At 41.9% G+C, this 18,982-nt stretch overlaps 1 protein-coding gene across 1 annotated transcript in view; it reads left to right on the top strand.

Moving 5' to 3' along the window:
- Positions 1-18,982, top strand: part of Clip1 (CAP-Gly domain containing linker protein 1) — a 97,367-nt gene that overhangs the window by 40,113 nt on the left and 38,272 nt on the right. The window contains 9 exon segments of the mRNA XM_087198087.1: positions 1,607-1,639; positions 5,167-5,271; positions 9,052-9,996; positions 11,607-11,723; positions 13,842-13,899; positions 14,384-14,467; positions 15,614-15,770; positions 17,870-18,035; positions 18,135-18,350. Of these exon segments, the coding sequence (XP_087054213.1) occupies positions 1,607-1,639; positions 5,167-5,271; positions 9,052-9,996; positions 11,607-11,723; positions 13,842-13,899; positions 14,384-14,467; positions 15,614-15,770; positions 17,870-18,035; positions 18,135-18,350 (1,881 nt within the window).

Genomic DNA, 18,982 nt, shown 5'->3' with positions numbered 1-18,982 from the left:
TAGTAGTTTATTTTCTTTGAGGTACTAGAGATTGAACCCAGGGCATGCACACTGAGTTACATCCCTAGTCCCTTTTTTTTTTTTTTCCCTTTTTCTATTATTTGAGACCAAGTTTTGCTATGTTGCCCAGGCTGGGCTTGAACTTGTGATCTTCCTGCATTAGCCTCTGAGAGTGCTGGCATTATAAGCTTGTGCTACCATGCCTGACAGCGTGTATACGCACGCACCAGGAATCAAATGCAGGCCTTATGTGTGCTAAGCATGCAATCTTATCACTGAGCGGCACCCCCACCCCGATAGTTGATTTTTTTTTGGTACTAGGGATTGAACTTGGGATCTTGCACTTGGGAGGCAGGTGGTGGCACCACTGAGCTAAATCCCAGGCCCTAGTTGATTTTTTTAAAAAAGTAGTTATCAGAGCAAAAACAAAGAGCAATTCATATTTCAACCTCTTTTACTTTCATGACATATTTAAAATTCATAGTTTTGTTTAGCGTCAGGTTTCTCTTTAACAATTATTCATGTTAGTTTTGAATTAGACACCAAAATTAAATGAAATGATTCTCCTGAGTATGCTTCCTGGTACCAGGAAAAAAAAGAAAAAAGAAAGAAATGGTTCTGATGCTTTTTGTTTATTTTTTGCTTTTTATGTTTTTTTTTTTTTTCCAGTACTAGGGATAGAACTCAGGACCTTGTGCTTGCAAGGCATGTGTGGCACCACTGAGCTACATCCCTGGCCCTATTTTTCGTTTTTTGACATAGGGTCTTGCTATGTAGTTCAGGGTGGCCTTGAACTCACTATGTAGCACCTTGCGGCAGTCCTTCTAACTCAGCCTCCTAAGTTCTGGGATTACAGCCATGCACCACCAGGCCCAGCAATTCTGATGCTTAAACCACTGCCAGATATATGACAAATGTAAATTAAATTTTTCAATTTTTGAAAATTCGGTGATATTCTTTAATCTGTATGTAAGATTTTTTTTTTTTTTTGGTACCAGGGATCGAACTTGGGTCTTTGCGCTTGCGCAGCAGGCGGTGAAACTACTGAGCTAAATCCCCAGCCCTGTATGTAAAATTTTAGTAGAAATTGCACTTGCCAGGGTGGTTCTTGAAAGATAAATTTTTGCTACCATTGTAACTTTAGAGTCTATTGGCTGCCCATACTGTGGTTAAATTTCAGGGTCCTTCCAAACAGGAACTCTCATCAAAGAGTAGGGGGAACATTTTCTGAGTTCTAGTTTTATAGGGTCCAGTAATGGCTTGTTAATAATTTAATAGATATCAAAAAAATAATTTAATAGATATCTTCACTCATTCCATATCCAGTTGTATTCCTTCAGTTGACCTTTGTGTTGTTTTCATCCATTTAAACCCCCCCCCAAAGTCTCATTAGAAGTTTCATATCATCATCTAATTCATATGAATTATAGCCTCTGATGTGTGGAGAGGGTTGAGGGTATTTACATCAACACTGGGCTAGCGTAGTCTGTCTGATAAACTGACTCGGAATTAACCATATAAAGTTATCTTGAAACCCTAACACACATGGAAGCTTTAGTTAAATCTTTTTGATTGTTGTTTAATTTTTTTATTTTTTTACTGATAGCAAAAGAAACAGATTTGTGAAGATCCTGAGAATGTAAGAGGGCACTTAACTGTGTGGATATTTCCCTGATAACACAGATTGATTCCAGATTAAAATGCTTATTGATACACTTAAACACTAACTGCATAATCTGACCTTGGGACATTGACTTCAGTATTTCTGTGCATGTGGCTTTCAAAGCGATTTATGTCCTGAAGAGATTGTGTGTCATGACTAAGCTCCATAAATTCATTTCTTTAATGAATAGGCACTTTTCCTTTATAAAGAATTTTTAGCCAAAAGGAGAACAATTTTGTCTTGAGGGCTTGGCCTTTACCTAATTCATAATGCCTTCCAATTTTAGTAGAATCATTGTGAAAGGAATGACAGTTGATTGAAGCATAAAATATGTTAGATAAAGGAGTTGGAGAAATTCTGGGGAGAGTTTCCCAAAAGTTGTTTAATCCGATTTTCCCGAGAGAAGGGCCTTGAGGCTCTCATCACCCATCGCCTTAATGGGCGCTCCCTCTGCTGGTCAGTGTCTGCCAGTACACCTGACAGAAAATAGAAAATTCGTTTGTTGCCGCAGTATTTTCTCTAGTTTCTGAAATTAGAGACCGATATAAGACACTGTGTGTTTTAAATTTACCGTTATTAAAGGGAGCTTCTTCTAGTAATAATGCTACCAGGCATGCCGGTTTTTCCTTCTCCCTCTGGTTAAGATGCGGCCCCCAACAGCAGTCTCGCCAAGTGGCCTCCAGAGCATTGCCTCTTGGCGCACCTTGCCGCCGGTGATGCTGATTGCAGAGACTCCACAAACCTTTTGTTTTGATTTACTGGTACAAGAGAATGAAATTAAAACAACTACTTTTTTCCCTACCTCCTCCCGGCAGCGGAAATAGGCAGCTCAAGACAGAACTTTTTAAAAGGTCTTCGTTCCGAAGGGTTCCTTTTTGCAGAGCTCCTTCAGTGATCTGGGTCTCTCCTCTGCTTCCGGAGCAGGCTCGGCTGCGTCCGGTGTCAGTGTGCATGGGCGCTACTCCTGCCTGTCTGTGCGCTTCCCTCGGGCCTTTGCTTTCCTCTCAAGCCCCTGTCCCAGGACTTGCCTCTGGGGAATCCCTTGTCTTGCCCTAAGAAAGCAGTACTTTTAGAGGAAGGGCTGTCCTATTGATTGGGCTCCAGCACGGGTGAGAGCCCTCACTGCTGAAGGGCAGAGGCGGTCCACGGCTGGCTAAGGAGAGGTTGCTGTGCTCAGTGGGAAGCTTTTAATCTGCAAGTGGTAACTTTTGCCCAGAGGACACTTAGTGTCAAAAGAAGAAAGGATCTGTTGCCTTTTGCTTTTCCTCTTAGTTTTGGATTTCAGTTCCTGCAGCTGTGACCCCAATTATTATGCAGGCCTGGATTCGATTTTTTTTTTCTTGTTAAAACAGATAAATAACTTCTTTCTGAGGCAAATGTGCCCACCAAGACTATCCAGACAATGAAGTTTTCAATTTTTTTGTATTTTTTTTTTTTTTTTTAGACTTAAGTGTCTCGTCCCAAGCTGGCCTTGAGCTTTTGATCCTCCTGCCTCAGCCTCCCAAGTGCTGGGATTGCAAGCATGAGCCACCATGCCTGGCTGGGTTTTGAATTTTATTCATCATTTTTGTGGATCATGAAAAACTGAAGCAGATGAAGAATTTTAAAAGTGTTTTTAGTTTACCTTTTAACTATCGAGATGGTTTGTTTATATCTGATTTTTTTTTTTTTTTGGTACTCGGGATAGAACTCAGGACCTTGCACTTTCGAGGCAGGCGGCGCACCACTTAGCTAAATCCCCAGCCCTATATCTGATTCTTTAGCAAACCAATCTCTTGGATGCATTGCCATCTCCAGAGCCCGGATGGAGTGAGTGAAGATATAACCGTATTTTGGCGTTTCGCCTTCTTCTCAAGATCTGCACTACTTGGTGTCATTTTGTTAGAATTCCGTTGTCATTTTCTCCTTGTCCATAATTGTACAGATTGATAGATCGGGCCAGTGAGAACCAGAAAATATTTAAGTTAATCCAAGTAGCTAGCAGCTGCTGAGAGCAGCTCTGTCCATGGGTTTTGTCTGTCATTTATTCAGATGGCTCCTTGGGTAGGAGAGGTGGGCAGAAGAAGAGTACATTTGGATTGATACCTGGATTCTTTTTTTCCCCCTTCACACTAAGCTACCTCCCCAGCCCTTTTTCCAAATTTTTTGAGTCTGGATCTCACTGAGGTGCCCAGGCTGGGCTTCAGCTTGTGATCCTCCTACCTCAGCCTCAGAGTGCTGGGATGACAGGTGTGTGCCACCAGGTCCCATGTCAGATTATTTCAAATCGGTTGAGATTCTGCTGTGCTTGAGCCTGTTAGGGAGCGGCCACCTCCTGGCTCCTGTGTGGTAGGTAGGGGAAGGGCCTCACCACACTGGGGTCTTTCTCACCAGCTCTTCCAGTGTGAGTTCAGACTCCTGCCTTGGCACAGCCGCTGGTTCCTACCTTTCTTCCCTCTTAGCTGGTCAGGACCACTCAGTGTCGTGTGAGGATAGCCCCTTAAGGCTGGAGCTGAGTTTCCTCGAGCTCTTAACTTCTTAATTGGCCTCTTCAGGGATGGAAGCCATAGAGGGTAATCATTATTGAGTATTTTCTTTGCAATCTTGAATCTTTGTTTTCCTCCCCCCAAGGCTAATTTTTGGAAAATCCCTGTGGCAAGAAAATTAGAGCCTCAGGACTCCTCCCCTGCTATACCTGAGAATGTGGCTGAGGACCTCACCTGCTTCACATCCATTCAGCAGAGACCCCTGCTGTAGTTCCCTTAGCTCTGGTTTCCAGATTTCCTTTATTAAGATTAATTTTTGTTTTCAGTGTTTTGTTTAATTTTGAGACAGGGTCTTGCTATGTAGTTTAGGCTGGCCTCAAACTCATGTCCATCCTCCTGCCTCAGCCTCCCAAGTGCTGGTATCACAGGTGTACCCTACCACGCCCAGCCTATTAAGATTAATTTATTAAAAAAAAGATTAATTCATAACCCCTGTTCGTGCCAAGTTGCACGCCAGCTACAGAGATCTACTCTCAGGGCTGACTGAACACTTGAAGATTTATATTGCTGGTTGTCTTCTCCCTGTTTGGGTGCCAGTTCTGATGGTTCTGAGGTCAACCTTTTGAAGTCGTGGAGTCAGTTACATACACATTAATGTCAAACAGCCACTGTGGGGTGGAGGGAAGGTGCTAGTTAGAGGAATATTAACTGTTCTAATTTGTGCTGATAAACTTCACTGATCAATGTAACATCTTTTTGGCTGCATGCATCCAACAAGTCATCTTGCCTCATGTGTTTTCCATTGTTTCCTTTCCCATCAAACTAGCTCATGTCCCCTGCACACCTTTGCCCTTTTGTGCATAGTCTCCATCCTCACCCTCTTCATTGCAGTTCCATCCTCCTCCTTTCTCATCACCCTCATGTCCCTTTCTGGCGGAAGGTATTGGTGGCTCAGCCTGCATGCCGCTCCCTCTCCTCTTGTGCTGGCATGTCATGGTGGCACTGTTGTGTTCTCTTCCTCTTCCTTTTTACTAACAGACGCAGACCAAACTGGAGCATGCCCGCATTAAGGAGCTTGAACAGAGCCTGCTCTTTGAAAAGACCAAAGCTGACAAACTGCAGAGGGAGTTAGAAGACACTAGGGTAATGGCTTTCATATTTCCTGAAGCAGCCCCTTGCGTGTGAGTGGTGGACACCGTGGGTGACTTGCCTTGCAGTTGGCCTGAGTTTGCTCTTGGCACTGCTCAGCTGTCCTCGAGCTTAGCCTGGAGGGCAGGCCCAGGTGTTTGGAGTGAGCTCTTTTGTCAAAGGTGGAGACACACAACTTTGGTTAACCCAGACACAGCAAGGTGGGGACCTGGTACTGTGTGTGCTATGGACAGCCACAGCTGCATCTGAAGTTCTTTGTATTCATGCCAGTTTGCCATGAGCAGTCAGTTGTCCTCTTATTCTCACATTCCTACTTATGAGGTTTCCTAAATAATTTAGATTATTTCCTGCCTTGACCCCAGGCCTTTTGCAGGGAGGAAATTGAAGCCTTGGCTCTTTTAAATGAGAGTTAAGGACTGGATCCAAGTTATCTTTTTTTCTTGACAGTTGACCTCTTTCTGCATCTCCCTCCTTTCTATCACCCAGGAGATTGAAATCTCAGGGGTCAGGAGGGCCCATGTGTGGGGAACAGAATGGCTGCTTTCAGGTCCCATCTCACGGTGTTGGGCCTTGGAGCCAGGGCACCAGGCATGTTTTATTTTGTCAGTGTATGAAAGCACCGTGAGAAGGCTTATGTCACACCACATATTACCCTGAGTGCTTTTCTCGTACTACTCAGTCTCACCACAACTCTAGGGTAGTATTATTGTTCACATTTTTACAGCTGAGGACAGAGAGGTTAAACAGTTTGCTCAAAGTCACACAGCTAATAGTAATAGTAATAGTAATACTAATAGTAATAGTAATAGGTTTGGGTCTAAGCCAGGATTTGCATCTTGGCTGGAGTCTATCTACTCTTAACCACTAAGGATGAAATCTGTTATGAAATAGTCTTGTGCTGAAAGGTCTAAGAAATAATCAGTGTCAAAAAAAAAAGAAAAAGAAATAATCAGTGTGGCTTACTTACAGAGATATGTATTCATATATTCCCTTTAAATCATGAATTTGACTGTGATTGGTCTTTACAAATTTTAAAAATTACTCTGTATCTGATCAAATTTGGAATCCCAGTGTTTTTCTTTTGAATTATTAGTATTGTAGAACTTTCTCTTGGTGAGAAATCATTGATCTAAAAATCTGGACAACTGGGTAATCTTTCTTCTCTCAAACTTAAGTCTTTATGTTTTAAGAAGAAAATGCTCTTAGCCTCAAAATTAAAGATTTCTGTTACGGATTTGGGAAGAAAAGGAGATAATAAGTGGTAATTTGGTGCTGTTTCTTCATTATCTGAGAGCCAAAGTCCTGATCTGGGAAATATAACGGGCTAATGAGATGAGGTCCTTTAGTGTGACTAGCTACTAAGGTAAGGAGAATATATATATATATATATATATATATATATATATGTATGTATGTATGTAACTTCTGGACTCCTCTCTCATACCTTAATTTTGTCAGTAAACAACTTCAATGCCTTCCTTTCTGCTCTGATGAGAAGGCATCCATTTACAGCAGGGTTTATCCAAGTGTTTCAAATGAAACTTCGTCTTTTCTGTAGTGATGTGACTCCTGTGATGATCTCACACTTGGTTTGCCAAGTGGGAAAATAACCAGTGACCCCTGTAAGTTTCATATCACTTACATTCCTTTTTGGCAAGCACTTTACAATTTCTTTAAACCAGTAAATCCACCGACAGTGTACCTGGAGCTGTAGAAATGTGAGCAAGAATAAGAAATGATCGTGACTTTATGATCTCAAACTAGTGGGAGAGGCAGACACAGCGTTTCAACTTAGGACAGCCTTTGGGAAGTAAAATAAAAAATAGAAGTGCTTTTTCTTACATGAAAATGTTACATAATTAATAATCATTATTTTCACTTTTAAAGTTTTAAAAAACAATTTATTTATTTATCTATGAGACAGGGTCTTGCTAAGTCACTAAATTGTCCAGGTTGGGCTTGAACTTGTGCTCTTCCTGCCTCAGCTTCCTGGAGGTCAGATTACAGGCGTGCACCTGGTTTGTTTTCACCAATTTTTTTCTTGTCATTCTTTCCATTTGACTGTCTTGCTGTGACTGCCACAGTGGGGTTTATGAATGTTTTGTGTCATATATTTGGGACACAAATTCTTGGACCCTCCTCTCCCCCTAAAATAGCATACAACTGAATCAACATCTTTAACCTGAAGAATCTATAACCATGATGTAGCAGTTTTCGTCAGCTTGACTTTGCAGTTTTAGAGAATGAGGTACTTTCTTTTCCTCCTTGCTTCTGGACCTTTTACCAGCTTTACAACCTGGGTAGGTGGGCACAGGAAATGAAAGAAACTCATTTGTTATTTTCTGTCCCAAGGCAGTATGGAGAGGAGTCTTAAGTTTGGATAAGTTTTGATCCTTGACATTTGGAACTCACTGGTACTTTAAAATTACAGTACCTATGTTCCCTTCTATTTCCCAGGTTAGTCAAATAATTGTTGTGCCCAAAGTTACCATTTTCCACAAATCCTACATACTAAACTTGCTGCCTAGCAGATGACAATGGGAAATAATTTTCTAAAATTAAAAGGCCATAGGTTAAGAGTCTTTCCTAACCCTGGGGTATTTATTTATTTAAAAATTCCAGAACTCAAATAGAATCAGAATCTGTCTGAGTAGCTGGGAACTTGCATTTTAGACATGCATTTCAGGTGATTCATGTGCATACTGATATGGAGAGCCCTGGGCTAGGGGAACAAGATGCATACATCAAAATGCTGATAGAATTATCAAATCCCCAAAGGGGACTCACTGTAAGATTTTAGTGTATAATTGCAGGTAAGTAATCATTCTTTCTTTGTTGTTTTGAAAACAGATTAGTGAATTTTTCATTATCTAGTTGAGGCTTTTATACTACAAGTGATGCATTATTCATTGAAACATTTGATAGGTAATTTAAAACCTTTTTAGGTTTTTTTTTGGGGGGGGTATTTAAAACCTTTTATACCAGTGCTGTCCACAGTATATAATGTAAGAGATATATAAATAAATATATAATATCTATGTTATATATATGATTGATTTTCTTGTAGTCACATTAACTTTTCAGTAAGTTACAAATGAAATTAAATAATTATTTAAAGTGGTATTCTCAAAATATTATTTCATCATATAATCAATATAAGAATTAAGATATTTTATATTCTTTTTTTTCTGAAGTCTTCAAAACCTGGTGTATGTCTCTCACAGCAGCCCTCATTCACTTGAGATGAGTTGAATGTTAGTGCTTCGTAGTTGTATGTTGCTAATGGCTGCCTTATTGGACAGCACAATTCTGTAAATATCACCAGCATCAGTTGGAGAAGGATTTATGCAGCTTCAGTGAAATAGGGTGGAAAAATACTGGCCAGATAAGGAGTGTTCATTATCCCAAGAAGCAGATGTATTTGAGAACTTTGAAAGTTAGTTTCTGCTAAATCAGTTAATGACTATTTCCCTGATTTAGCCTTCTTAGAAGAAAAAGAAGTATTTTTGAGAGAGGTGAGCTCAATATCCATTTTAGGTTTCTTTAGCATCTCAGAATGCTGGAAGTTTGCCACAGATTATAATTTTGAATTGGAGCCACCAGAAATAGGTTTAAGCCATTATCATGAGAGATAAATTAACCTGTAAACATTTTGAAAGAGCCTGACTGCTGCCTAAGAAGGGGTACTTCTTAAAGATCTTCAGGGTCACAGAAAATCATTAATGATTTGTTATTTATTAAATGATTTCTCTTTCTTTGACGTGCTGTTAATAGGTGGCTACAGTGTCAGAAAAGTCACGTATAATGGAACTAGAAAAAGACCTAGCACTAAGAGTAAAGGAAGTAACTGAGCTCCGAAGAAGGCTAGAGTCCAATAAGCCTGCTGGGGATGTGGATGTGTCGCTTTCCCTTTTGCAAGAGATAAGCTCTTTGCAAGAAAAGTTAGAAGTCACCCATACAGACCACCAGAGAGAAATAACTTCTCTGAAGGAGCAGTTTGGAGCCCGGGAAGAGATGTATCAGAAGGAGATGAAGGCTCTGCACACAGCCACAGAGAAGCTTTCCAAAGACAACGAGTCCTTGAGAAGCAAGCTGAACCATGCCAACAAGGAGAATGCAGATGTAATAGCCCTGTGGAAGTCCAAGCTTGAGACGGCCATTGGGTCTCACCAGCAGGCCATGGAGGAGCTGAAGGTGTCCTTCAGCAAGGGGCTTGGAATGGAGACGGCAGAATTGGCCGAGTTAAAGACGCAAATAGAGAAACTGAGAGTAGATTACCAGCAAGAAATAGAAAATTTGCAGAATAAACAAGTCTCTGAACGGTCTGCTCATGCTAGAGAGATGGATGCCCTGCAGGCTAAACTGATGAATATCATTAAGGAGAAAGAGAACAGCCTGGAAGCCGCCAAATCCAAACTGGACAGAGCAGAAGACCAGCACCTAGTGGAAATGGAGGACACGTTAAACAAACTGCAGGAAGCTGAAATAAAGGTAAAGGAGCTAGAGGTCCTGCAAGCCAAATGCAGTGAACAAACCAAGGTTATTGATCATTTTACATCACAGCTCAAGGCCACTGAAGAGAAGCTCTTGGATCTTGATGTGCTTCAGAAAGCCAGTTCCGAAGGTAAATCGGAAATCGAGAAACTTAGACAGCAGCTTGAGGCAGCTGAGAAACAGATTAAAAATTTAGAGATTGAAAAGAATGCTGAAAGTGGCAAGGTTTGTATCATATCAACATCCTTCATGTTTTCTCTCCTTCGTTGGTTATTCTTATTTTGCATTATGTGTTACTTCTGAGTTGTGGTCACTCATCTTTCAAATTCCAGATTTAATGGAAACAAGTGGTGCTTCTGTTTGAATATAGTGTTTTTGAGGGTCTGAAGTATGGTTTCTCTCTGAGGAGATTAGAGAAAAGAATGACCCAACCATGTGTAAATTTATTTTGGTTTTCTGGAATCTGAGCCCTTTGTCCATTACTTTATGCCTGGACTATGATGCGAACTCTAGTCCCTACTCCCCAAGATGATGGTGGCAGGGTAAATGAATGAATGAGATACAGACTTACAAGGCCACCTCCTGCTTTCCCACCCACATCATTGCCTGGACTGTAGGATTCTATATGAAGAGTGCTTCTTGACCATTAGAAGTTAACATGCGATCATCATAACATTCACACCAGGAGTACGTAAAGTTGAAGAGCCTGGAGCCCACTAAATTGCCACTTCCATTTCGTTAGTTTATTTCATGCCATAATGAGGACATGATCTATCCCTTGTTTTTTTGAGAGTAGACTGGACAAGGGTGCTCTTGGTCATGCATAGGAAACTACACAAAACATCTGCCAGCTACATTGCTTGTTAACTAGACTTGCCAGCCTCTTGTTTAAGGATTGAGAACTTCTTTCCCTGTCTGCCACTAGTTGGGGCACTGATACTGATGCTGATGCTGAATGTTCCGAGCTTTTTTGCAGAAGCTGCTCTACTGGCAAAAAAGGAAGGGTTGTGATGGTTAAATGGGGAGTGATGAGGACAGATAAACAGCGAGAAATTGCTAAGCAACTGCAGTTGAAGATGACAGACAGGCTGCAAGAAAATTTTCTCCAATCTCCTCATGTGTTTCTGAAATACCAGTCAAAACACAGAGGTTAATTGGATTTTAAAATTGGATTTAAACATTAAAGTAATTTAAGCATACACAAAAATAGGGAGAAATAACAGAGTAGTGAACTTGCCATTGTTATGTTAAGGCTTTTATTTTATTTTATTTTGGTGATGGAGATTGAACCTGGGTCCTTGCACTTGCTAAGCAGGGGCTCTCCTGATGAGCTACACCCCTAGCATTAAGGTTTTTAAAGTCTAGAAAATGAAATTGGTTAAGTAACTAGCTTTGAAAGTAACCATTAGCACTTTCTGCTTTAGATCATGCTGCTAGTCCACATTTAAGTATAGCAAAATAGTTACTTTGACTTTTAAAAATAGCCATTAGATGATCATATCAAGAAGGAATTGGCCAGGCATGGTGGTGCACACCTGTGATCCCAGCACTCAGGAGGTTGAAGTAGGAGAATTGCTGAGAGCTCAAGGCCAGCCTGAGCTACATAGTTCAGTGCCAGCCTGGAATACATAACAAGACTTTGACTCAAAACAACAACAATGAACAAATTTTTTGCAAATCACTGGCATCTTAGAATTTAAAAAAATCACTTTTTATTCCTTTCAGTTTTGTTTGGTTGTGTTTCTCATAATTTTTTACATTGTTTATTTTTTGTTCTTATCATTCTTTTTTGTTCCTTTTTGTTCACTTCTGTACCATGTACTGCTGTATGTTAGGCTAGTAGCATTACCAAAGAGCTCCAGGGGAAAGAGCTAAAGCTTACTAGCCTGCAGGACAATCTGAGTGAAGTCAGTCAAGTGAAAGAGGCTTTGGAAAAAGAACTTCAAATTTTGGTAAGTATCGGCTGGGAATCTGAATGTCAGGGTTTCTGGCCCTTTCCTGTTTAAAATAATTCAAATAGTGCAGCTATTTCTTGTTTTCAAAATGTTGGTTAAAATTACCGGCTGATAAATACTGTAAGGGGGAACTGGATCAAGCCAAATTAGCAGTAAAGGTAAGTCTTACTTTTCTTTTTTAAAAAGCCCATTCCTTGCCTCTGGTAAAGCACTGCTTTAGACGTTTTTGACACTTGATTTTATGAACCACAGAGCCCTTCCCAGTAGCACACTGCACTGCCAGCTTTCATCCCACCAGTTTTGTGACCCCGCCTAGCAGCAGTGAAGATGCGCCACGCTGCAGCGCCCTCTGTTGGCCAGGCAGGGTGCTGGCCAGTGTTGCCCCCTGTACCAAAACCTGACCTCATTCAAGTGGCAGACAGGGGAGGAAGTCCTCAGTCCCTAACAGTGGCCAGGTACCCATATGTTATGAAGAGGAGAGCTGTTAGCTTATGGAAAAAAAAGATGGGAGGGGGAGTATCTGCTAAGGACCAAATTGTCTTGGCCCCTTCATGTGCTTCCCATTTGCCACTTAGTATACCTCTCTGCCAATCACAGTGGTGAATGAAAGTGTGTGATCTTTTTTCTTATCTCAAGGCCAATATTATAAATTTCTACTTTTTTTTTTGGTACCGGGGATTGAACTCGGGACCTTGAGCTTGTGAGGCAGGCGCTGGAACCACTGAGCTAAATCCCTGGCCCTAAATTTCTACTTTTTAATAGTTATCATAAAGCTTCATTGTTCAGTGGCTACTATCCACATATGGCTCTATAAGTTTAAATGAACTAAAGTTAAATAAAAGTTGAAATTCAGTTCTTTTGTTGCACTAGCTACTTTTTCTTTTCGAGAGTACTGGGGATTGAACCTAGAGCCTTTCCACTGCTTCCCAGCGTCCCCTCACCCCTTTTTTTACATTTTTTTTTTTTTGGTACCGGGGATCGAACTCGGGCCCTTGCACTTGCGCAGCAGGTGGCAAAACCACTGAGCTAAATCCCCGACCCCCTTTTTTTAACATTTTGAGAGCAGTCTCGCTAAATCACTTAAGTTGCCCAGGCTGGGCTCAAACTTGACAATCCTCCTGCCTCAGCCTCCCAAAGTGATGGGAACAAAGGTGTGTACAACCATGCCTGGCACCAGCTATAATTTAAGTGCTCAGTAGCCACATATGGTGGCCAAACAGCAATAAGGGCACTTCTACCATCCTAGAAAATTTTGTTGGATAGTTCTGGTATGTAATATTTTAGCTACATTCTGAGAAACAGTTGGCCTAGGAAACACCATTTTGTAATTTGGTGACTTAGAAAAAAAGGGTTCCACATTCTTCTGCCATCCTTCCTAAACTTTCAGGAGACCATGTTTTGTTTTGTTTTTTTTAACTTAGAGAATTGCTGGGTGTGCTCTTTGGAGTGGGCAGCTTGGGGGTTTTGATGAGCTTGTGGCTTCATGTCAGTCCTTCCATAACCTAAGTTAGTTGGGAATATTTGAAAACTCTTGGTGTACCTCAGAGTTCATCTCAGGACAACCAGAAAAAGCCCATCTTAGGACATGAGCTGCTAATATGTTTATAAGAGGAGACCTTGGACAGTAGGTGACCAGTGGACCTTTCCAGTTTAAAAAGTTGCTGACACAGGCCCAGATTTGAGATATTAGATTTGAATCTAGTTTGTTTCTCAGATTACTCTCAAAAGCAAAAACAGTCAAGAACTCTGTTTACTGCCTTGGGCAGATTTCTGAAGAGAAGGTTGCTCCTCAAGGGTAAGCGATGGGGCAAAGCATATGCACCAGCTGTGTATACGGACATGTGTGTACTCACATCAGTGTGTACACACATGCACTTGCTTGCACTTGCATGCATGCCATGCGTGTATGTGCACACAGGCAGATCTCTCGTCATACATGCATATGTGCACGATAGATACACTTGGGTAGTAGTTGTTGCCTACCTGTTTTAAATGTGTTAGTTTTAGTGAAACAAAATTGGCAACAAAAAGTAGATAACATTGTAGTTAAAATTGATAGTTTATCTTTAGCATTTGAAATCTTTCTGTTCTGAATATCAGCTTCTTTTTCTTTAGAAAGAAAAGTTTGCTGATGCTTCAGAGGAGGCTGTCTCTGTTCAGAGAAGTATGCAAGGTAGGTCTGGCGAAAGGCCGAGCAGCTTGACCTAAGGCATGTGGTGTTCTTCCTAGAGTGGGCCTGGGATAGCCGCTGCTGTACTCTAACCTCACTGTCCAGGAAGTTCTGCAGCGCACACAAACATTGGTTTCTGTGGGCTTCCTAGGGCCTCCCAATTAATTTTTTCTTCTTTGCTAGCCTTGAACTCCCTGTGTAGCCCAGTTGTAGCCACAACCCTGGGCTGCTTTACTGAGTTTGCATTGGAAGGAGAAGAGATGTGTGGCAAAGGTTGACCTGGTGCCTGCTGCTGCAAAGATGTGGGGAGCCAAGAGAGCCGCACCTTTGCTTTCTGGTCATAGTCAGGGTGTGGCTCGCTGTGGGACAGTTAGTGTGCTGTTCTCAGATCCCACAGCATGTGATTTGACTGGGTTGTGGGACAGCCGAGATCTAGTTGGCTTATTAAATATGAAATACATTAAGCTTTTAATTTCATCCTAAATAGAAACTGTGAATAAATTACACCAAAAAGAGAAAGAGTTTGACAAGCTGTCTTCTGAATTGGAGAAGTTGAGAGAGAATTTATCAGGTAAGGAGCTGTCTCTGGTGACCAATAATTAAATATACTAGTTTTCCTAGGATTTGAGATATTGTTATATTACAACAGCGTATTTACTATTCATGTGTCACCTCTTCATTCATTACGGTGATAGAATATGTGAAATACTCATTTGAGATCTGTAATCTCAGCAAGTCCTCTTTGATCAGTTTTCAGTGTTCAAAAACCTAGCCAGGGATGTAGCTCAGCAGCGCCACCCCTGTCTGGCAAGCGCAAGGTCCTGAGTTCCATTCCTGGTACCCCAGGTGGGGGGGGGGGGATGACACAGACCAAAAAACAAAAAACTAGACTCTACCATATCTCATCATTACCACCACTAACCGTGATCCAGAGAAAAAACAGCTTCCATATGAATGACGGTAACAGCGCACCGTGTGCCACCTGCCACTGCCCTTATCCCTGTGTCTTCTCAACACAACAGCCAGAGTGATCTTTCTAACAGGAAGTCAGGTCATGTCTCTTCTCTGCTCCAGCTAGTTCAACATCTCCCCTCTCAGTAAAAGCTGCCACCCTACCCCACCAGGCCCTGTGACGGCTAGAATTTCATCTCGGATTTCCCTTCCCCTTGCTCAGTCCACTCCGTAGCCGCCTTGCCGATATTGGTCATGCGTGTTCCTGCTTGGGTGTCTTGTACTTGCCTTTCTTCTCTCTGCCTTCGATCTTTACTTAAATGTCACCATCTCAGAGGGGCCCCATCTAGGAGTTTAACCCCCATTCCTTCCCAGCTCCTGTCTTTGCTTTCATTTTTTTCCTCTCTTAGCACTTATCTCTGCTGTTAGATTATTCTTTTCTTTTTTCATTTTATTTTATATTTCTGGTTTTTTGAGGCAGGGTCTTACTGTGCAGTTCAGATCGCCTTGAACTCACTATGTGGTTCAGGGTGGCCTTGAACTCACAGTAATCCTCCTGCCTCAGCCTCGGGAGTGCTGGGCTAATAGGCGTGTGCCACCACGCCTGGCCATCATTCTTTTTCCTGTTTGTTGTCTTGGCTAGAATGTGTGATTTTTCATGAGGACAGGTGTTGCTATATGCAAGCAACCTTAGATCAAGGATGCATTCTGTACATTTCTCTTGCTCTTAACACAGCAATGCCATTTTTTCCCTACATATATTCAGATATGGAGGCAAAATTTAGAGAGAGAGATGAAAGAGAAGAGCACTTGCTAAAGGCGAAGGAAAAATTGGAAAATGATATTGCTGAGATAATGAAGATGTCAGGAGATAATTCTTCTCAGCTGACAAAAATGAATGATGAATTACGTCTGAAAGAAAGGTATGCATGAAGAGACTCAGAGTGGAAGAGTCTGCTTTACATTTGGCCCTCAGCAAGGTCCAGGGAGGGGAGGGGACAGACATAAGGCTGAGCGGGGTTGTGTTTTAGTTTCCTATCTCTGTTCTGTTGCACGTGTGTATGCATATGCGTGCGCTGGGGATGAACCTAGGGCTTGCATGTGCTAGGCAAGTGCTCTACCACTAAGCTACACCTCAGCCCTCTGTTCCTTTGTTACTACCTTAGTGTGTCCTTAAATCAACTGTGTAGTGTTTTGAAATGGTGTTATCTATCTCACTTGTCAAGAATGATGGATACGGGCTGGGGATTTAGCTCAGTGGTTCCGGTGCCTGCCTCACAAGCCCAAGGACCTGAGTTTGATCCCTGGTACCAAAAAAAAAAAAAAAAAAGAATGATGGATACAGGTAATACTGTGTTATTTATATGCCTATTTATTTAGGTTTTTTGAAGCAGGGTCTCCATTTGTAGTTCAAGCTGGCCCTGAACTCTCTGTGTAGCCCAGGCAGGCCTTGAACTTGCAGTGATTCTCTTGCCTCAGCCTCTGGAGTGCTGGGATTACAGGCATGTGCCACCATGCCCGGCTCTGCCTCTTGGTGATTTGTAAAGAAAAGGCAGTCATTTACCAGTGGCAATAACACCTTTTACAAGCAATTAGACATATTTTTGACTTGCTTCAGTGTGATGATAGGTTGCACCCTTTTAAGGGCTTACTGTGTGCCATGCACTGTGCCAGCGGCTTATGTGGAGTGTATTTTCTAATTCTCATACTAATCCTATGAGGCAAGTACTGTATAGAATTATTCCCATTGTAAAGGGAAAGAAACTGAGGCTTGGGGGGCTGAGTAACTTGTCTGAGGTTTCAGATCTGAGCCATCTGATCCCAGAGCTCTTGATGCTCTTACTGTGTTTTGCTTCTTTGATGCTAAAACTTCTTTTATCCTAATATCTGTTCTTGTCTTTATTCTGAGGTTCTTGTTGGCTTTGACTTTTTTTTTATGGCTGCCATATACAAATTTTTGTTTTATAAGGCAAAAAATGTTAGAACACATTTTAGAGTCATTAGAATTCTATTTCTTGGACGGTTGTACTTGTTACGTTTACCTCCAGCCATTCATCCACACACAGTCGAGAGAGGATGGGTGGTTGGTGAGCAGGCCATGGTCAGCTGCTTTGGGTGGAATTGCTGTGGGCAGGTGTGTGTGTGGGGGGGCTCCAGGGAGCTCCATCTTGGTAGGTGTTGTGTGAATAAAACTGGAGCTGCTCTGCTCGCTTTCCTCGTGCATTTGCTGATTAACCCAGCATCCTGTTTTCTATGTTAATGTCCCGTGTTTTTTTTTTTTTTAAGACAAGGTCGTGCTATGGAGCCCATACTGGCCTTAAACTCACTAGGTAACCCAGGATTGTGGTGATCCTTCAGCCTCAGCCTCCCAAGGGCTGGGATTATAGGCATGCGCCACCACACCCGGTTTGTCCCTTTTTCTGTATATCTTTGTATAGAGTTCTCTTTCAGAACTTCAAGTATTAATTATAATTTTTAAATTTTCTTTTCCCAAGAAGCACTGGAATGAGCTTTTGGTACCTTAATCTGCTGAAAATTTGAAATTTATTTTCTTTCCTTGAACTTGCTGCATGGTCCAGGCTGGCATTGAACTTGTGATCCTCCTGCCTTGGCCTCCCTAATTTGAAACTCATTTTCTTTTATATGTTTATTTACCATTCATTTTTTTATTAATCTATTAACATAAACTTTCACATTTATAGTATTTGTTATTCTAAGCAATGTATTTATGACAATCCCAGTTGTTAAAATTGTTCCTCGGGCAAGTCCATTTTTCTTTTCTTTTTTTTTTTTTTGTACCAGGGATCGAACTTGGGTCTTTGCACTTGTGAAGCAGGCAGCGGAACCACTGAGCTAAATCCCTGCCCCTGCAAGTCATTTTTTTATTTGCCTATTTTACATGTTATTGATTACTCAAATTTTATAATCCTTAGTATAATAGTGACTAATGTTTTTAATATAATTCTTAAATTTAAAACACTCTTATGAAAAATGTGACGCCTTGTGTTGAAACGTGTTGTAGATGTGTAGAAGAGTTACAGTCACAACTTACAAAGGCTAATGAAAATGCAAGTGCTCTGCAGAAAAATATTGGGGAGATAACTCGTAAAGCTGAACAGAGCCAGCAGGAAGCCACCAAAAAGCATGAAGAAGAAAAACAAGTATTGGAGGGAAAATTGATGGACCTGGTAAGGAGAGAATGAAAGGGACTTTGTCTCCTGACAGGGAGGGCAGGGCTGGTCCACAGTGGGCCAGATGACTGACTGCTTCCCTTGGGGTTTCTGCAGGAAAAGAAGATGGAAACGAGCAACAACCAGTGTCAGGATCTGAAAGCCAGGTATGAAAAAACCAGTTTTGAGACAAAAACAAAGCACGAAGAAACCCTGCAGAACCTACAGAAGATGCTGTTGGACACGGAGGAGCAGCTGAAATCTGTCCAAGAGGAGAACAGAGGCTTGATGCAGGAGATGGAAGAACTGCGAATACAGGCTGATAAAGCCGAAGTACGTTCAGGGAGAGCCATGCAATTGTGTTGTGGCCTGCCAGAGTTCAGCACCAAGGCTTCAGGGTGCTTAGGAAGCAGCAGCAGATGGGATATGTTGAGTTAGCCTTCTCCAGCACTAGCCTCTGCCTGCACAACAGGGTAGTGAATTGCATTTCCTGTGGTTCCAAGTGTTTTGTACCAGCTGCTCTTGGGGCCATTGGTGGCTACAGGTTTTTCTCTGAGTGTCCTGTGTAGCCATCACCACCCCTTGTGCTGCTTGTGCCTGGCTGTCACAAAGCCTCTTATGTTGCCTGAGCTCTGTCTGCCTGCTTGTAGTAGACTCTGGTGTGGGAAAGCTTCTTCCTCTAATCTTGGCTGAACTTGTGCCATCTTGCCACTAGGGTTAGGAGAGACAAGCTGCAGAGCAGCCAGAGGCTGCGGCCACAGTCAGCAAGCAAGTGGGAGTCAGGGTTGAAGGGAGCTCACTGGATGAACAGAGCTCTTCTAGGAAGGGTTAGAAGTGAGAACACTGTGAGGCTTTTCTATCCCCACGGAGGCTCTGTGAGCTTACTGACCAGGAAGCTGGGTTCAAGGGCAGTGAGGAGGACACATCCATTAGCAAATGGAGTATTATTAGGTATATTGAACTTC

Source organism: Heterocephalus glaber, unplaced genomic scaffold, assembly GCF_053883595.1.
Source record: "Heterocephalus glaber isolate CG9 unplaced genomic scaffold, H.glaber_assembly_v1.0 deba00001687, whole genome shotgun sequence".
Taxonomy (NCBI): Eukaryota; Metazoa; Chordata; class Mammalia; order Rodentia; family Bathyergidae; genus Heterocephalus; species Heterocephalus glaber.
Note: the sequence above shows the minus strand (reverse complement) of the source record. Positions and strands in the feature narration are given on the sequence as shown.